The sequence below is a fragment of the Phaseolus vulgaris genome, chromosome 7, assembly GCF_000499845.2.
Source record: "Phaseolus vulgaris cultivar G19833 chromosome 7, P. vulgaris v2.0, whole genome shotgun sequence".
In the NCBI taxonomy this organism is placed as follows: domain Eukaryota; kingdom Viridiplantae; phylum Streptophyta; class Magnoliopsida; order Fabales; family Fabaceae; genus Phaseolus; species Phaseolus vulgaris.
Genome location: NC_023753.2, coordinates 2,912,559 through 2,933,973, shown reverse-complemented (window position 1 = coordinate 2,933,973; position 21,415 = coordinate 2,912,559). Strand labels below are relative to the sequence as shown.

Below are 21,415 nucleotides of genomic sequence, written 5' to 3'. Positions count from 1 at the left end.
ATTATGATTTCCGTATGTATACAAGGTTAAATACACGACGAAAACACAATGATACTTAATTTTTTTTTGTCCAGTTAATTTTCTTCGTGTTTTTTCTCACCAGAATTAGAGTCCTAATGTAAGGACCGAGAAAAATAGTCTTAGAGTATAAATGGTACCATTAAAATGGCACCTTAATATTTTATTATTAAAGTGAAAAGGCTATATAAATATAAATTTAGTTATTCAGGTTTCATTTTAAAGGAATCACCATCTCTCTAAAAACTCTTTTTTCCTTTCTTATGCATTCTCTCTAAAATCCCGACCTCCTTGTTCATCAGATCAACGATCGGAGTCCGCCATTGGACTCCTGGCAATGAACTCTACAAGATTGACCGATCAAAATCTTATCTAGAGTAAGTTCATTCTTGGCTCCTTTTCCTTTGAGTTGGTTTTGATCTGGTTAGGTTGTCTTTTAGTTTAAGTTTGCATGTGAAGTTTTTATCTTCAGAATTAGTCTCTGTTAGCTCAGGGTCTTAGTGATATAGTTAGATTTGTGATCAGAACTCTCTGGTGCAGGTTAGGGTATCCTTAAGCTTTTGGTGAGTTTGGAGCTTTGAGTGAGCATCTGCTAAAGTCCAGGTAAGGGAAGCTAGTTTAAAATTTTCAATAGAACCCTAGGTCAGAAGATTTGAATGTGAGTGTGACGTGGTCACCAATTCCAAATTTTGTTGCAAGATTTTTTGTTATGAGTAAATTGTAGTTTGATTGAAATTGAAAGTGTTGTGATTGAGATTGGTTGTTTGATTTAAATGGTTTTGGAACTAGAAATCATATATATGTATAAATGGACACAATAGCTCAATGATTCAATGAGAGTGATTGTATCACGCTGAACAGGAACGGTTAATGTAACGTGTAGATTTATAATTTATGAATTGAATGAGATATTGATTTATAATCTAATAGGTATATTAAGTTATGCATAATTTTTCTGCATATTTCGCTCAAACTAGCAAGTTTTAGCTCAAGCTAACGAATTTTAGGTGCTCTCTGGAGGATTTTAGCCCAAGCTAGCGAATTTTAGCTTAAGCTAAAATTTTGGGTGCTCTCTGGTGGATCTTAGCTCAAGCTAGCGAATTCTAGCTCAAGCTAAAGTCTAAAAAATAATAATAATAATAATAAATAAATAAAAATAAAAATATTAAACTGACTTGTATTTGCTTTTAAACAATTGATTTATGTATTTTTATATAGTTGTTCTTATAAAGTATGTAAACTTTTATTTCATGTATAGTTAATTGAAAATCTCTTTAATTAGACATTTATATGATTAGTCAATGAATTGTTGTGTATTTTGGAAATTCTAAACATCGGTATGATTTGATTGTTTGATGGTGGATATTTTGATGTTCAAAATATGAATTCTAATCAAGACATAGTATTTTCAAAAAAGAAAATATCGTGTTAAGATTGTTTAGAATGTGCATTGACCAGGGATTCGTCTAGAAGGAGATATCCTGACTCTCCTGAGATAATGAAATTATATAGATGAAGTTATTCAGGTGGTGAGAGTCGAATGAGGTTCATATGAATGGGTAAGTTGTTTGAAAGATAATTAACTTGACATGTTATATGAATTAACCCTGTCATACTAGGAGAGAGATGATATTGAGATTAATTATGCGCATAGCTATGTAGTATGACATGTGCATATCTCTGAGTCTAAGTCAACGCACGAGTCTTCCAAAACTAGAGTTAATTGTCTATGTGTTATGAGTCAGTAGAAGTCTGACATGAGAAAGATGAATATTGAAATTGTTGATATATACTTGATGGTTATGTGAAATGCATGAGAAATGATGAATTTATGTGGATGTTTAAAGTCACATTTGTGTTATAAGTTTTAAAAAATACCTAGCTTACCCTTTGTTTTGTTTTGTGGTTGTTTTTCTTTGATCTGTGATGATCGTGTATTTTACACGGGAGCAGATGATGTTACAGGTGATAAAGTTTCTCGGTGAAAAGATGGATGATGGAAAATGTTTATTTTTCTTTTGAAATTTTCTTTTAAATTTTATGTAAATGTTTCAAGTCTTATGAAGAGAGAGATAATTTGAAACATTATAATAAATAAAATTTTATATATATATTTGTATTATGTTATATATTTATTTTAATATTTCATCCAAATGATTATTAGATATGAGAAAATATAAGGATGTTACACCTAATGTTTGTTCATCTCTAATTTTATTTTTTTAAATAAAAATTTTCACATTATTATTATACAAGCTATATTATTCACCCTCAATTTGCTTCCCTGCATTTTTACATATATTAGTTTATGCAAATGAGACAAACTCTCAATTCTATCAGGGTATAAGTGTTTGATGTTTTACTTTATTGTGTGCACACTTGTATTGATTTAAGCACCAATATATATTTAAGTAGCATGTAAATACATTGATTATTAATAACCAATATAATAAATGTTATTTATAATATTGTTTTTTAGTGTAACTAATATAACACGTAAGTTAAAATTAGACTGTAAAAAAGACAAGTTAACATTTACAATCTGCATGTACATCAATTAATTTTTGCAGTAGTTGTTGTCATTTTCCATATTAAATTTCAACAAAAACACATTAACACTCATTGACATGGCTATTAAAACCTCTATCATGTACAAGTATTTTTTGTGATCTCCTTCTACATGCAATATTCATTATTCTTTTCTTTCAATTGTAGTACATAATAGGCAAAAATCTTCTTCTCTTCCAATTGCACCCTTTCAAATATAATTATAATTATTAAGGACATATTTTTTTTACAAATTAGTTATGTCCTTTTGTGTAAAACTTTACTTATAAATACAATCACATCTTTCTCACAGTTTTCTACAATAAGAGAAATAAAGCCATAAGGTTAGTTTTTTCATCCTCTTCTCTTATCTTCATTTCTTAGTTGTTTAAATTCTTGTTCCATAGTTTTATTCAATTAGTGTTAGAGTTGAGATCTATTTATTTTTATTGATCTTAAGTCTTACTTTATAAATTATGATTTGTTTCCCTTTTAAAACTTCTTAAGAAAAATTAGGGATTCCATTTCAATTTTGGATGTTATTTACTTCATTAATATAAAAGGGTCAATTCTAATATCTCTTTATTTTAACCATTTTTTTCTCCAAGTATATAATATGTTCAGTTTTATTATGCATTTGAATGTACATAATTTGCAAATTGTGAGTCCATAAATGAACTCCTTAAGTATGAAAACCTAGTGTTAAGTTCAAATATAAACTCATCTGAATTTTTGTAGAAAATTTATAAATAAAACAAGTTTGTTGATTTACTTCTAAAATGCTTATCCTATGATTCTGGTTTGGTAGTTGATGTTCTATATTTTTTTTTTTTGCATTTATACTGTTTTTATGAACAATAATCTTGTTTACTATTCTAAGTTAAATAATGCATTTAAATGTGTATACAAATACTAAAATAAGTGTTTTGAATTTTAAGAATTATAGTTTAATTTGATAAAAAAATTGTTTTTAATATGATTATTATCTCCAATTTCCATCACCTACATAACTTGATTTGGATGAATTGTATCTCTTAGCCTGCAATTTATACTATTTTAAAATTATGGGATATTCGAAATATAATCATTATGCTACCAAATTTTTGTTCATAAATTTATCGTTGCAAGGATTGTAAAAAAACTAATGTAGGAGAATGATTACAAAGATAAAAATATTAAATAAACTAAAGTGAATAAGAAAGTAAACGTGAGTTTTAAGGACTATTTGTTAAATTTAAGAGCCTTGAGTACAAAATTTAATATTAAAAATTTATATTTGTCTAAATAATATTTTATTTTGTGTTAAGCGGTTTAAAATAATAAAATAAAATAAAATTTATTAAGCAGCTTAAAAATAATAATAAAATTTAAAAATTCATAAATGATGTATTCCAATTACATATTTAGAAGGGTACAATTGGGATTTCAATATTAGGAGTGCGGTTTAAATTATGGGGGTGCAGAATGCAATTTCCCATTTCAATGTTATGGGCCGCACTTTTGTCTTATATTGGCCCATTTATTGCTATTTCTGTCACCTAACGTACCTACCTGTCACAAGATTTTATTTTCGAACACCAAGAAGGCTCGTTCTCATCCACATCTCAAATCAAAAATCGAATATTCTAATTTCACCGCTTCTAAATACTCTCCTTATGCCAAAGTTTTCAAACCCTAACATCCCAATTTGGCAGGTGATATTTCCAAAGCGTCGTCAAACCAAACAATTATCGTCTTCCCTGTTTCTGGTACCTCAGTTTTTCTGTTTCTTGTTCCAGTCCATGTTCAGATTTATTTAATTCTTAGATGCTTTGAATTCCTAATTTTGACTTTGACCTGTTGTACGGATTTTTTGTTTTTCTTGGCGCTCTGTTTCTCAATTTTTTAATATCTTCAAGGGCATGAATGTTTCTAGATGTTCGAAAATTCTGATTTCATTTCTAATTTCATTTCTAATTTCTATAACATTGCAGGGAGTGTCGAGTTTACGGGAACAAGGGTTGTCGCTTCAATTCTAATATCTGAAATTGGATTTATCGGATCAATTCGTCATGAAGTTCTTGGAGTGCGCTGCTTTAGATAGGTAATTGTAACTTGAAACGAATTTGAATAGAATTATGGGGGATTTTGTTGTATAATTTTGATGTGTAATTGTTACTGTAAAAACATTTTTCAGGCTTAACGATTTTTTGGATAATTTAAATCTGGGAGAACGTACTATCAAAGGATGCCTTGAGGCTTACAGTTGTAAGGAGTAACAAGTGAATTCTTACAGATTGTTTTCGGATTTGGTTGGGGTAGTAGTTAACAACTTTTTTTCTTCATAGGCAAACATGCTGGAACGGATAAAAAACTCTCCATCAGTTTGGAGACCGAGGTAGATTGATGCAATGAATATTGCATCTCTCACTTCACTGTACATTTTTTTTCTTTTCTATAAGTTGTTTTTGAGTATGTTAAAAACTAGAAATATGATATAATTAATTCAGTGTTCTAAACTATTTTGTGCTATTAGCATGCCTTCCTAGCTTAGCGAAATTCTTGTTGTCGCATTAAGTAATTGCAAGGAAATATCGCATGCATCGGGGGAAAAGAAAAAAATAAAAATATAATTGATGTAAGAAACCCCAACTCGATGCAATTTTTATTTTCTAACAGAAATGTAAATCAGTTTTTTTTCTTGAGTTGGGAAGAAAAGGACTTTTGAAGTTTAAATGACTTGAATGTTGAAACATGAAATAGACCCATCAATGGACTGTTATCATTTGAACCTTTTCAATTTCAGATTCTTGATTATCTTGGGAAATCATCTGACACTGATTCATCCTCACCGGATCAAACTTTATTAACCAGAATCAGGTGGCCTCTATTATCTAGATAGGTCCAGGAAAGTGAAAATCAGCTCTGAATTCTCTTTTAAAAGTTTTCATTTCTTGTTCTTTTATTCCAGCCGAAAGACATTGGTTTACCTGGTTCTTACTCTGTATCACATATATCCCGATTATGACTTCAGGTACCTCAGTATCTTATGATGAATCATAGATATCTCTGTATTATTTATCTATAGGATAAAAAGGAGGATTATGGGTAATGCTACTGTCAGCTTTGTTGGCGACATGGCAACCCACTATATAATCCTTTTTTTTTTTAAATGGGAGTGTTGTCAAAAGGCTTGACAGACAGTTCAGAAAACTGTTGCTCTAGAAGCTGAGAGTTCAATTCTCTCCATTTCCCAAGTCTTTTGATAATTTAAGTGTTTGAACAGTTTTGCTATAACTTTATGATTATGTTGGATCATGCTTTTGTTTTTCCTATAATACCATACACGTATAATGGTTTTTAGTGCAGTTAAAGCTCACCAGTTTTTCTCAGAAGAATCATGGGACAGTTTTAAGCAGATTTTTGATACCTACATGTGTGAAGCTTCAAAGGTGCTCCTATTAATATTTGTCTATGTCTTGTTTCAAGATTTCTTTTATTATTTGTATTGCCCCTTGAATGTTTGATATGCAGAAAATCTTACAGGCATCGCAGATGTTTTCACATATGATTATTGGGTATATAATTTGGCAATATTTATAACTAATTTGGTTTGGATTCCTATAATTGCTACGATTCCCAGGCACGATTGGCCTTGTTTGGTTGGACCTAATAGCCTTATGCGCTTTCAATTTCTAAAATTACTGCTATGATTTAGGTAGGAAAGAAGAAGAGAGATAAACTGAATAATATGGTATTAATGCAAAACAAAGTACCAAGAACTAACTTAACCCTATCATATTAGTTGTAGACTATATATCCTAAATTCCTAAGGAAACAAAGCATGGATCATAACAAAATATGGAAACCCCAACTAAGATATCATCAAGACATTCTAAGATGCAATAATGATATAACGAGATTTTTTAGAATATTTCAAGACACTTGGAGCCTAAAAATATTTCCATTTCGTGATTCAGGAATTCTTTACACTACCCCTTGGGAGTTTAATACCTGAAATCTTATGGGCTTCTTTGATTATCAGGCTTGAGATGCTTGATGACCTTGTTTGGTTGAACCTAATAGTCTTATGCAACTTTCAGTATCTAAAAACATTAGCAGGGTTTAGTAGGAAAGGGGAAAAGAGAGAAATAAAGACATTGAATAATAGGTTGTTTTTTGTATATAATTTGATACAAAATATCAAGTGCGCACCCCTATTTATGAATAATATTGGATTCTTAGTTTTAATTGAATAAAGAAACAAAAATAATGAGACAAGGGAACCACTTCTAAGATCTCGTCAAAGATACACCACAACACAACATTAACTTTTTTTTTGTTCATAGACATGGTCTACCAGTGCCCCAAGACTTTGCTTCAAACTTATCTAGCTTGACTGGGATTTTGATACTGAGATGTTTTTTAAATATTAAATTTTTTTTTATCGGTAAATCTTACTTTGTTACAAAGTATCATTTTAAAGAAAATAACAAAGATATAAACTGAGTTTCACACAACATGGCTGGAAAGGGCCACACTGGGGATTCTGGAGACAGGTTTTGCAGGAAAGTTGACTCAGTAAGATGGTTCAAGCAATCATCAACCAGAAGAATAAGTTCGAATGATTATCAGATGAAATTTCTTTGCAATCAATTATATGCAATAAGAATTAGAACTTCCCCAACATTATCAAGATCTGCATTTTGAAAGAACTGTAATGACCATCTATAGAAGTAGAAGCTATCCTTGCTAGAAATGATGCATCCGGGGGAAATAAAGAATTCAGCCATATGATGATTGGAAGAGACCAAGATAACAAACACTGGCCGTGAAACAATGTCAAAATCCAGAGAAGAAACCATTCAAACCAATGTTTTAAAACTCAGACCAATGAGTGACCCAGTAAGGCAAGGGTCACTCTCCTGAACGGTGAGCCATTGGTTGATCTGTATGAACCGATTAATGATATGACAAATACCTGTATATGATATATATTATATTTGTCTATTATATAACAATCAGGCAAGTTGGCACACTGGATAAGCTTGCTTTATGTCTGCTTGGAGGTGCTGGTTTTGAGTCTTGGTGTTTAAATTTTTTTGTTTTTGTGGAATTGTTAACTCTGCAGCTTTGGAGTGTTAAAGGCAAGATGTGAGAAACTACACAGTGAACACAGACATGACAGATTGCTCCCACACAGTCTTCTGATGTGACTGACTGTTTCCACACACTGAGCCTGCTGTAGTTTCAACCCATTGGTTTGATGATGTCATTATTGGGTGACAAACACGTCTGATCTTAATTATCAACTCGGACTGGCTACATGACCTGTTCTTGGTCTGAACTGAGGTTCAAAACATTGATTCAAATCAAACCACATTATTGCTACCAAAATGAACCACAATTGGGGTGAAGTGGGAAGAAGAATTCATGCCAAACTACCAGTGGAAGAGCATATAAATGCTTAAAAAAAGTCACATGGCACTAACTAAACTGTAGGTTGCCACCACAAAGAATGACTACTGGAAAAGACAACTGAAAGGAACTTATATTATACCTGATTAAAGTAGGAAGTAAACACTAGACCAAAGTGTTCAAAATGGCAAAACGCCAGCCATGGCAGTTAATCAGTTACTGGAATGCGGCACATAGCAGCAAGAGGGATTGGATCTGACTGGAGAAGACTAGGGAAGATGATTGGAGATGGTAGTGGATGCCAGAAAATGAACATAAAATACCATGATGGATTTAAGTTGAGAATGTGTAGAATCTAGCATGTTATGCTTCCTTGTTTCAGCAGTTGTGAGACAATGGGAACTAGCTTGAGTTCAGGACAACAAGTACCATGGTGAGTTTGATAACAATAGATGAAACACCTGAGTGTAGGTCAGAGGTAGAAATTGTGGAAGTAAAGAAAACGGTGAGCATAAAGTTTAGGTAGGGATGGTGAAAATAGAGAATAAAGATTCTCATAGTATACTTCTTAGTTGGGCATACAGTTGATTTGATAAACATAGAGCACTAATTCTAGATTCCTAATCAAAATCCAGAAACAAATGGTGTCATATGATGAAACCAATTTCAAGAGATCATCCTTAGGAGATTTTCAAACATACTCTCAAAGTAATATTCTGGACAGTTTTTGTAAGTTGTAACTGTCTACATTTATTTTTAAATTTTACATCATATATGTTTATGCTTCTACACGTGTTTTGATCTTACCTCCTTGGTTCTCGACTCAGACTTGACTGACTATACTAGAATTAGAACTTCTCCATCATTAGGCACTTAAGATTCTCAGATTGAAAACAAGGCATAACCTAATCCCACATTGTGAAACCATCTTTAGCTGGATTGAGAGCATTTGAGATGTTTGGAATTGACAATAATGCAGAGTGATATTCTACATATCTCATTCTGACTGATACTCCTTTTGCAAAATTTATTGTCATTTGATAATAATGATTAGTTTTCCTGCAGTGGTTTTCTTAACTAAGGTTTTGGTTGACTTGTCTATGAAGGAATGGGCTGAAACTGTTGGTGGTACTTCTTTGCTGGACACCTTGTTCAAGGCCCTTGATGAGGTATGGTTTCCTTAAAAAGTGAATAGAAGTGATATCATTATGCACTTCTGTAATACCTTGTGATGCAGGTGGTGAAGTTAGTGGATTGTGAAATTTATGGCTACATCCCTGATTCTGAGGCAGACCCATTACTAGAAAGTGGAGCAATGTAAGCTTATGTTTGCCACGTTGCATAAGAAATTCAAGTTATTACCATAATTTTTCTTATTGTAAGTTATTCCAATAATTATCATTTTCCATTTGCTACAGATGGTCCTTCAATTTCTTGTTTTATAATAGAAAGCTTAAGCGCATAGTAACATTTCGATTCAGTTGTTTTAGGTGAGTTGGAAATTTCATAATCTCTGTTTCTTAATTTACTTTGGTTGCATCCACATTCATTCTTAACACAATGCTGTTTGTGGTAGTAACTTGATTGCTGACGGGTTGCTTGTTGATGAAATACACAACGAATACGATGAAGAGATATTTACTGACATGGATATATGAGTCACTTCTACCTGTATCGGTTAGCATATGAAGACTTCTGATCCTCCCATGTTTAGTTATGTAATATATGATGGTTTCAGATGTGTAGTTCTGTAAATCGAAGATTGTTTGTGGGGCATGAGTCGTAGATATAACATGTATATCTTCTCTTATGCATATAGTAGATTTAACATCTGTATCTTCCTCAGTGCACATTGTAGGTTCGCATCTGTATCATCCTCCACTGTTAGAACACACCCCTGGTGTAATATTAGCAAAAACATGTTTATTTGAAATTGGAGCAAACTGTCTTGGTCATTAGTTTACATTCCTCCGAAAATGATGCTTTTCTTCCGTAATTTGTTTTCGGTGGGTTAAGGCAAGGGTGGCTGAGCGACGCAGATTAATTTGTTGATCAATAGTTTCGTTTCTAGCATTTTTATGCTCGAGTAAATTCAAGTCTATGGACCCAATCGAAATGTTCACTGTGCAGTGTGGCTACATTAACTATTTTCATCTATAATGAACATTTTTAGTATTAAAAAATTCTTTACCAACTAAATGGTCAAAGACTCATTCTTAGATTATAAATTCTGTAGTAGAGTTTTTGGTTTTTCAGGTGATGTTTATCTACCACTTCTAAAGGTACCGGTGGGGAGGAAACGATTGTTGAAGTGAAGTTTTCCTTGTATCGTAATGGATTTAAAATCCTGGTTTATTTTGAGAACTCGTGGCATTATAAAATGGTGACATGATTTGTGCATCGAACACTGCAATATTGACATGATCTTTGTCTCCTTTAAGGGTTCAGAGTTTAATTTGGAAAGTATATCTGTGAATCAATAGTAACAAATTCCAGCGTGAAGAAGGATAAGCTGTTGCTTTAAGAATAACAGTATTTTGAATTTTTGTAACTTCAACCTAAACATCTATCAAGTCTTTTATGCGAATTTAGATCGCGAAGAGACATATAATGCTAACTAGCGAAGCACCACTTCGATATAGTAAAGTCATAATTAAAATAACCAGCACTAGAAATTAGTCTTCTCATCATTCAGTCTCTCAGATCTTGCTAATATCTGTTTTAATAAATCAGTTTATGAAACTATTATTCATCAAAATAATCATAATGCTCTATATTCTGTGTATTTAATATTGCTTTACTCGTTTAGTTACATTAATGGAGGTATACGTGTCTATCAGACTAATTAGCTTAAGTGGAGGGAAAAAAAGGCAAAGAATATTTAACAAAGATATATTTTTTGTCACCTTTTACACAATCATTTGAAAATCACATGGGAACTTTTATCATTGTTTTCCTTTTGCCCCATTCTTCTGTTTCCATGATTTTAAGTCCCTACCACTTTGATACACTAAAGGATTGTGAATTTATGAAGGAATCTGGTGGAGAGGGACGTTGTTGGGTGACACTAGGTGTTCTTGTGCCAACTAATCAGACTTAAACTCAATCTTATAGGAGGATTGTGCCTTTCTCTATTGGAAAATTTTGATGTCTTGGCCTATCTAGGCTTTTTAAACAGCACCCAGTAAGCCATCATTTGGATGACAATTAAAAGTTTGCTTGATAAGTTAACCAAAACTTAGAAACTTAACTAAATTATCAAGTTCTTTTATAATAACTCAAATTATCACACATAATTCATTCTTAAACTATTTAGTTCTATGAATTTTTTAGAACAAAACTTGAAAGACTCCATTAACTAAAATTAACCAATTTAATTTTTTATTAATTTTGATAAAATAATTATTTGTTCCTTCTACAAAACAAATAGTGAAATGTATTATAAATAAAAATATTTTCAAACCTTTGTTAAACTCCTTGGTCTATGTTAAAGAAAGGAAGTTGTAAAAGTTAAATCACCAACAAGTGTTATTTGCAAATAATTCCAACCAGTTATAAAGAGAGTTTTAAGAGATGATTGAAAAGAGTGTTAAAGAGAGTTTATAAACATGATTGTTACTATTATATTTATAACTATAATTTTTTAAAATTGAGCTAGTATGTATTTCCTGTACAAAACTATCTTTAGTTCATTTGTAATTTAGCATAAAATAATTGATACTTTTAATTTGGAATGCACTATAAACTCTTTTTTTCTAATTTTTCCTTACATAAAGTATTTCAATCTTAGTAAATTTTTAGTATAATGTATCTGCTAATTGGATAACCACCATAAATATTTATCGAGAGAGGGAGACTATTTTAGTAAAAATACATAAAAAGGCTTATTTATATTCTTAATTTATACGTTAAAATCTTAAATGGCAGATAATTTGGGATTGAAAAAGCAGTTAAGTTGGGCACATTTACAAAAGTAGAGTTTGGTTATGACTAATTTATCCATACATTGAATTTTCTTAGAGTAGACATATTTTACCAAGTTTAATATAAGATACTTCTAACATAATGGCATATGTTAATAAAAATAAATAATTTAGTTAAATATTTTTGCAAAGTATTACTAATGTATCAAATTAAATTTCATTATTAATAAATACAAAAATACATAAAAAAAGCCTGCTCTTAATATTGTAGTTGTGGGTTCGAATCTCACTGTGGATGTTTTTTTTCTTTCTGAGGTGACTTAAAATATCAAGTTTCATAAAAATAAATATAAAAAAAATACATACTAATAATATCTAATAGAAATAAATAAGGAAAATAAATCTAAAATTATATGATATCTCTTATAAGAAAATATATAATTTATTCTATGCCTTATATTAAGGATAAGGGAAAGTGAGTGATAAATACTTTTTTTATAAACATGGATATGAGATTGAAGTTGTAGTAAAATATTTAAGGATATGTAATTGACACTACTAATGCATTGTTAAATACAAGTAATGATTAAGTAACTAACATATATAAAAAACTGGTTGTTGGTTTGTGTCTGCGTGTATCTTCTTCATTGTATGAGTGAAACTAGAGTTATATAGAATATTATTACATCTTTCTTTTTGAAAATAGATGGCAAAAGTGGAACACTAGGAGCAGAAATAACCAAGTACTTTCTATAAAATATTCACTTTTACTACTATACACCATGATGTTCTTTTTGAGTTGCGTTTTATTCAATCTAAACTTTCACTTATGGCATGTTGGCCCACAAATCTATGGCCACAAAGTAATTATATATGTCAAAGAAAAAAAAAGGGAAAAGAACATTTAGGTTGTGAAATTTGGTGGATTGTTTAACATTTGTGCATATAATTTATAATTATTCATACATCAATCTTTTTAATAGTGTATAAGTTTTCTTAATTTTAATTAGGGTAACAGTTGATCACTATTTTTTTTTTATCTCGAACAACTTTAGATATATAAGTTCATCTTGCTTTATTATTTTCATCACTTTTAGGATGATGCTCACAATTAGATAGAGATTTTCGTAGAGATAAAGAAATTTCATATTATATAGGTGAGTGCAAATCTTACTTTATGAGCCTATTTTGTAAGTTTGAATTAGATTTAAAGTTTATTTTCTAATATAATATTAGAGTTATTTAAAATCTATTTCAGCGAGAGTTTGTTGAACATATCAAGTTATCCGCTATTAACTCATCCATAAATATATAGTTTCATGTATGAGTTGGTAGGTCTCAACATGAGGAGGTGTATTAGACATCCTACATCGACTAAAAATAATGATATTTCATAGTATATAAGTGATTGCAAACTTCACCTTATAAGTTAAATTTGTAAGGTTTATGGTTTAGGGTTTAGAGATAAACTAAATTTTACTTCCTAATATTTTCTTCTTTTATATTTATAATTTTTTTTATCTACAACAAATAAAATACAATTTTTTTTGAGTTTTTCTTATCCTTAAATAATAAACAATATAATAATCAACTTTATTTTTAATCTATTTTAAAATTCCACAAAGGTTTCCTTGTTTTTTTAATCATTTTGCCATTCAACGATCAAACAAGAGTTTTTTTTTTTCAATGTTAGTTTTCTTGTTAAAATAAAAATTGGTAAACCCTTTCGATTAAAAAAAAATACAAACTAATATAGATTAAGAATTTAAGTATGAGTGTGAATCTCACTTTGAATATAATAAAAAAAATCACAAATTTATTGATAAATTACTAATTGACTCATAATTCATTAGTATGGTCTTCTTCACATATTTTGCAAAACACCCAAACAAAAGAGATACTTGTGATTGAAAATATTTTGTAGCAGGTTAATATTTTCTCTTGAAGAACTTCAATCATCTATTTATATCTATTTTGCACCTTAATTAGTTTATAACATCTTCTATAGCCCAAATTTCAATAAAAATGTCATTTATCTCTTAGATATTGAAGAGTTTCAATACTTAAATATCAGTTATTTTACTTCATCCAGAAGGGTTTCCTATTTTTCAACTGTTGAATTTAGAATAAAAGAATAAGGATATTTTTGGAGATGAGTTTTTAACTTTAGGAATTTCAAAAATTTAAAACCACTTTTTACTTATTTATTTATTTATATATATATTTATATATATATATATATATATATATATTGGTTTTTGGGACTGTTCTCTTTTTCTCAAATCCCATCCATTTCATGACAAAATAATTGCATGCTTTACTCTTCCATTAATTGTTCATTTTTAAAACATTATTTTATTATTGTGTTGAATAAGTGATGACCTAGGTTTAGGAAAATTTGAAAATAAAAGGAATATGGAAAAAACTTATGTTAGTGACTGTCTTCATTTCGGAAAGAAGCATATTCTGGAAAATATTTTAAAAATGGTAATGTTTTGAATAATGTTAATGTGACTAAAGTGGGCATTGATATGACAACCTTTATCATACATAAATTGACACACAATTTTACGGTATATCATGGCTATCATTAATAAAAAAAATCAAGTTTTATATCATCAAAATGATATCAGTTAATAAAAAATATTTAAAAATAAATAAAATGATAACTTTGTAAATAATTATTGTCTAAGTTAATGTAGGTTGAAAAAGTAAAAACTAATTCTGTTAATTTTTTTTGTGTGTGAATACAAAATTGATATTTGTAGAAAAAAAAATAAAAAAAATATAATAATGACATTGAGATATTTTAACGTGAGAAAACCTTTTAAGTTTAAGTTTGTAAAAACTCATAAGATTTAGTTTAAAAAATGTTTTTATTATAAATGTAAGATCATAATATTTGTTTCTATAATACTATGAGGATAATACTTAATCTCAATCAACTAAGATGAAATATAATGTATTTTTAGTCTTATTAGGATTTCAAGTTTTCGGTTATGGTAAATATCAATATCTTATTTATTATATCTTATTTATTATGTTGTTCTTTTTATTTTTCTCTTTCTCGCAAGTTTCTTTTATATATAAAGAGAAGAAGAGAAAAACTTTTTCTTTATTTATTGTGTTTTAGATTTTGAGAAATGAATATTCTTTTATTTAAAATATCACATTCTCTATTTGTTAGAACTACAACAAGCATAGAAAAGTAACACATTTTACATCTCACTCATTCCATAATTAATATTAATGTTGAAATTGTCTCACTTATGATAATATTTTTATCACTTCATCAACCGTTGAGTAGTGTATATACAATTAACAAGATAACTAATTTTAATTTTTCCTATCCTAGGACAAAAATTGAAGTAAAAAAAAATTAATATATCCTTTTATTATTATGTTAACATTTGAGATACATACATTTTTCAAGAGAAAGAGAGAACTATGACAACTAGACACTTATGAATCAAAGTTTCAAATAAAGAACACAATAAATGAACACTTTTAAATTTTGAACTGACATGACAAACAAATAAAATAATTAAGCCCTAGACATGTTATTAGTTTATTATATGCATTTGCAGTACCAAAACAAAAGCGACATTGACATGTAGCACGCATCAAACACATGAGTACTCATGTGATGCTGTATATATATATATAAATACATCAAATCTCATCTCAGTGATCTGTTTCTGTGCAGGATCTTAGCCTATAATGCAAAACATTCATCAACATGTTGCCAAGTGTAAGTCCTCTCAACAACACACATGTCCTGCTACTTTCTTCTTTTCTTTCTTAATTTCTTATTTTAGTATTTAATCAAAGGCACGTCATGCTCGTAGCTGAAAGAGAATCATACATTTTCAAATAAATTGTTATTCTATGTGGCTACTTTCACTAAATATTGTGTCAATCAGGTTTATTTTCGAGGCAGGTACATGGCCCTTTATAAATCACAAGTACCAAAAGAGAAACTCAATTCAACCATGACTTACTCTCTATCATCTTTCTGCACCTTAAACCATTCTTTTAGCTGTCATAAACCCACCAAATACCCCAAAATAACATGCCAAACGTTTAGTGACAATGGTAATAGAGATTAAGAACATTCACTGTGCCTCTCACTTGTCTTGTTTCCCTTTAACTTGTTTTGTAGTTGTGGTTTTTGATAAGAATAGAATAGTTGGTTGGAAGGTGTTGTGTTGTAAGATTGTTTTTTAAGTATTTTTTATATGGATTGGATCATTGCTAAAATATTGTTATGTATATATTGTTTGTTGATGATAAAAGAAAACATTCAGGTTGCACTGCAAGAGATGACTTTCTTGTACTCATCAACAACTGCTTAATTTCTTTAGTTGAACAAAACGATCTTTTAGTTGTTTGTGTTCTTTTCAACTAATATCCTCATCTTTCTATTCTTTCTATATGATTTCAGCCTTTTCACTGTCCCAAAATCATGGTTGTTACAATATTATTGTACTGTAATGCAGTGTTTTGATTAATTTTGTACCATATATTATTGTTTTTGTTGGCAGAGAAGCGAGCAAACATTGTTGATTCAAACCTGAGAATCCTAAGGGAAAGAATTGAACAAGTGCAAAAGAGAGAGCTGATACACAGAGTTGGGTGGAATTACAAGCATGGTTATGAACATAATTACAAGAAAGATACTATGATGTCACAATCTGCTGAGATTATAGGTTTGGCATGTAGTGCAATTGGTCTTGTCTTTCTTGTTGGTTCTCTTAGTATCTTCCTTCTCTCCCTCTTTCTTATGTGCATATGATATCTTTGTGAATAGAATCTTCTTAATTAGTTGGATTTAGGGGTAAAATCACATATAAGAATGTGTTGATATAAAACCGATAACTGATGCAATATATGCTGTTTGAAGAAGGTTTTTCTGCTGATAAAGGATTTGTACAATACTTTGAGATATTCTATATATAAATTTTGTTACTAAGAAACCTTTTTCTCTATTTAAGAAGATAGCAAGATTGAGATTTTCTTTTATAACCAGTAGATGACTTTTGTTGGAGAGTTTGATTCATTGTTTTTAATAAGATTTTTCTCATAATAACTTGTTGAAGATATTGAGATTTTTTTGGCTGCAAATGAGATAAAAGGAATTGAGAGATTTGAGAATAAACAAGTTAAAAGATAAAAACTAAAGATTTTGAATTCAAATTTGAATTTTAAGAAAGTATAATGTTTAGATTCATTCAATTTTCATATTAAAAGACAAGGTAAAAAATTAGAAATAATATACTTATTTATTCAAAGCTTATATTTTTTTTTTATCATTATGTAAGTGTATATTTACAGGAGTTATTCATAAAATGTTCTTTAAAAGTAGGTAAACTTATCATATAAACAAATCTAACATTCTTGAACTTAAATAAGTAGGTTGAATATTTAATGAATCAATATATATATATATATATATATATTTAATTAATTAAATATTAATTTAAAAATTATTAAAAGTAATATAAACTAATTTAAATACTAATAATATTTTTAATCTCTAAAATAATATATAATTTAGTCAATATAGTAATTAATTATTTAACAATTTTCTAATAATAATATCTAATTATTTATTTAATCTATCTGTACAAAAGAAAAAACCGTCTATTTTAGTTTGTAGATGTATATATTTTATAAATATTATTCTTAATTGTTATGAGGTAAAGTTTTAGGATATAGAGATGAATAGAGATAAGTTTTAAGTATATTTAATTTAGAAGAAGTAAAGCATAATTGAATATATAATTAAAAATAAAGGTATGATATGTATTTGGCATGATAAGATTGGGTGTGGGGTATCTGCCAGCAAAGGTGGGTACATCTCATTTTTGGCTTATCACTTATCAACACTTTGCCAACCATAATTCCTTCATTTCACTCATCAACTCTTCATCTTTTTCCTTAATCACACCTTAATCACACCTTAATCACCAATCTGCCCCTCCACTAATTACAATTATAAAATACTTTGGTGTTCATCGACCATCTTTAATCACATTTCTCAATTAAGTTACTTCTATTAAACAATCATTATTGTTTTCATATTTTTTTTTCTAAAGAAGTGTGATAATGTGGGGAAAACAAAGTTATTTACCATAATTTATAGATAAATTGGTCATTCTTCTCGTAATCAATTTCTTATATTTTGTTGTTTATTCTTTTTATTTTAGTTCTTCAGTTTTCTCACTCTTAGATGTTTCAACTTTTTAATTCTTTAACTCCTTAGTATTCAGTTGAAAATAAATTTGTAAAATGTTTTCCGACAATCAAATGAGTACTATATATTAATTATATGGTGGAAAACTAATAAAAATGTATCTTACTCTTTCGTAGACTTATTTATAGTGTTTTAGTAATGAACTTGATTCATGAATCGTATCTAACGCATATTTTTAATAAACTGGTATTATTATTTATTGGATTGTCACTCAAATTTAACTGAGTGTGATCCGGATTTATAAGGAGTTTACTTGACTTGTAAGTTATTTCCTTACTTGTTATTTATTTTTATAATTGATTATTCGATCAATCGGTTAATAATATCGAGTGAGACTCATTCGACTTTGACCGGTATATTTACTAAATAATGTTATTTAAATTTTTTTAGTTTTTTAAAAACAAATTAAGGGACTCTAATAAAATATAACGTTTAAACAACTTTTTATTTACTAAACTATTTGTTTTATTATAGTAGATATGTTACATAGGACGTGATTCTTAGGTCTATTGATATTTAATGTCTCCTAACAAATAAATTTAATAAAAAGTATTAAAAAATATGGTGTGATATATAGTTACTTGTTGAAAAAGTGCAATTATTTGCGAGTTGATTGATGAGGCAGCCACGTAAGGAAAAGTCACCCAAATGCCAGATGTCATGTCCACTACAAAAACTTATCCTAACAAGTGGAATTCTCAAATTCTTTAGGTGTCTATTGCAAAATATTTTTTTGAAAAACTAATGTATCTAAATATATCTACATAAATAGTCAGAAAAATCACAAAGGTTAATACTTTTATATACATGGTTAACTTAAAGTAATAAAATAAAAATAATGACATCATTAATAAATATAACACATATTTTTTTAATAAAATATTAATTTATTAGATTTTTTTTTATTATGGATTTTTTTTTATCAGTTGAATATTATTGATATGTTTACAATATTATTAGATTTAGAATTTTGTTTTAAATTAAAGCAGTTTAAGCAAACTCAGTTGTTAACATTAAAACTCAAATAACTAGTAACATTATATAATAGGTGCTTTTATTTGTAGTGATAAAAGTGACAGCACAAGAGTTACATGTTTATGGCAACTTGATAAAATAAAAGTATTTGTTTGCATTTGGTGCACCATGCAGACCACTGAAGTATGCCTGAGGATTCTCTTGAGATGTAACCTCCATCACCACCAGGGGCTTTCATATATCTTCCTGAACCACCACCACCGCCACCTTTTGCACCACCACCGCCACCTTTGCCACCCCCTCCGCCACCCTTTACCACTCACTCTCTGAAAGTAGAAGATTTTTAAAATCTTTAAAGTGTGAAATGCAATCTCGTTTTATCATGAAAATTATAAAATAGAAATTAATTTTTAAAAAATAAATAATTAATTGTTATAGTAACTTAATTAAAAATATTTTAAAAATTGAAAAAAATTAATATTAGTTTAATAAATAATTTTAAAAAATAATTTTATTAAGTTGTAGTGGAAAGTTGGACTTTAGAGATTTAAATAAAAAAAATAATTTGAACAATATGGAATATTCTTGCATATTTTTATTAATTTGGTGAGTCATTTATCCCGATTAGTTGCTTTTAATATTGTGTTTCCTAATGACGTTCTTGCAAAAATACTGTACATAGCCATTTTGAGATAAAAAAAATTGGGTTTTTACATTCTCACAAACATTCTTCTAAAGATGTCATGCACAAAGTCGATAACGACTAATAGAAACAATTGCTTTTTGCATCCTTCGTAACAATATCTCCATCTGTGACTACTCACACAAGATATTTATTCCACATTGCATCCAAAAATGTTTTCAAAACCAATTTATATGAAGCACTTGTTTCATCCGCAAGAAGACCATATCCATAACAGTCTGATATATCTGCAAAATTCATCCTTAATATATCTGCAACACACATGTCCATATAACTTTTTTTTTTTTAGAGTTCGCACTACCGAGATCATGTTTTGGACCTAGTTATTATGTCGATCGACAACACAAATCCAATTATGCTTAAGCAGAGTTAGTGAGACTAATCAACAATCAAAAGTTAAGTAATACATTTCTAAACATGATCCAACTTCCTAATCTGGCTCAATAAGAAAGATCCATCAAAATAATATAAATAATACATATTTCAATAACAAGGTACGTTATTACACAGTACTCAGAATATCGAGTGTCGAATGCATAATATGACTTGAGCGTCGAAGTGCCTTCTGTAGGTACTATCACATCCAAGTTGCGACTACGTGAATGTCGAGGAGTGAAACAGGAGAGGAAGAAGCTTGTAAGAAGTGGAATTGAAAGACAATTCGACCGACCGACCAAAGAAGAAAAATAACAGTTTCAATAATTCTTTAGTTCTCAACCCAATAAAAAACACTTTTAAACTCTCCTTATCTCTGCTACATATATATTATCTTCCAGTGCATCACTTTCACGTTCTAAATCACTAATGTTTCCTCTGTTACTCAGTTCAACACCTTCAACTACCGCAAAAAAATAATATTAATTCTATTAGCACTTTCCAAGTGACACCTTCAACCTTCTTTTCCTAGTTCGGTAAACAAAGACAATGAACTCTCAGTTGCATTTCTTTAGCCAATTAATGACTTCATCATAAGAAAGACAAGCAGACATGTCATTTCACATAAACAAACGCAATTGTCATCTCAAAAATGTCTTCCATATGGCAGTTTCTGTCGTTCCTCAGATACTTCAAATACTTATATGTATAAGCAAGTACTTCACATTAAATGACAAATCCTAAAACACACTCATCTCTTTGTCCTATGGGAAGCCATTTGATCCCTCAAATAATTATCTCTCTTTCTTTTTCACTGTCACAATGTTTGTTGTATCCCCAATTTCATAAGAGATTGATTCATTGCTCACCCTCAAGTCAATCTTTTCAATTTTTTCAACCCCAGAGTGAGGTTCACCTATCTTCTACCCAATCCCTCTTTTATGCCTCAAGAGGAATAATTTTCAAATAGTTGTTAGGGTGGATAAAAAAAAGGAAATGAGGATATCTTGGAATTTAAATTAAGAAATTGCAGAAGAAAACAAGATTCTAATTTTTATTTTGGAAGTCACTAATGACACATGGGACACCTAAACCTTTTTCTGAGAGACTAAGAAGGAATCGCCTACAAATTATAGTTACGGTAAAAAAAAAAAAAGTGTATAATAAGTTGTGTTATTGTAAAAAAAATAAAATTGAGATGGTTGACTTCTCGGTGAGACT

General features: G+C 29.3%; 1 protein-coding gene and 1 long non-coding RNA gene across 2 annotated transcripts; both read left to right on the top strand.

Annotated features, from left to right (window-relative positions):
* Window positions 1-4,114: 4,114 nt before the first annotated feature.
* On the top strand, window positions 4,115-9,895 carry LOC137827833 (uncharacterized). Its single transcript, XM_068634184.1, has 11 exons — window positions 4,115-4,313; window positions 4,539-4,648; window positions 4,742-4,812; window positions 4,893-4,942; window positions 5,351-5,424; window positions 5,516-5,578; window positions 5,909-5,996; window positions 9,069-9,131; window positions 9,200-9,279; window positions 9,381-9,452; window positions 9,539-9,895. Exons 2-11 carry the CDS (start codon window positions 4,617-4,619, stop codon window positions 9,618-9,620), a joined length of 675 nt encoding a protein of 224 aa, XP_068490285.1. The 5' UTR covers window positions 4,115-4,313; window positions 4,539-4,616; the 3' UTR covers window positions 9,621-9,895.
* Window positions 9,896-15,841: 5,946 nt separating this feature from the next.
* Window positions 15,842-16,645, top strand: LOC137828497 (uncharacterized). The gene is made up of 2 exons (XR_011083897.1): window positions 15,842-15,980; window positions 16,430-16,645. It is a non-coding gene; the product is annotated as an uncharacterized lncRNA (long non-coding RNA).
* The last annotated feature ends 4,770 nt before the right edge of the window (window positions 16,646-21,415 follow it).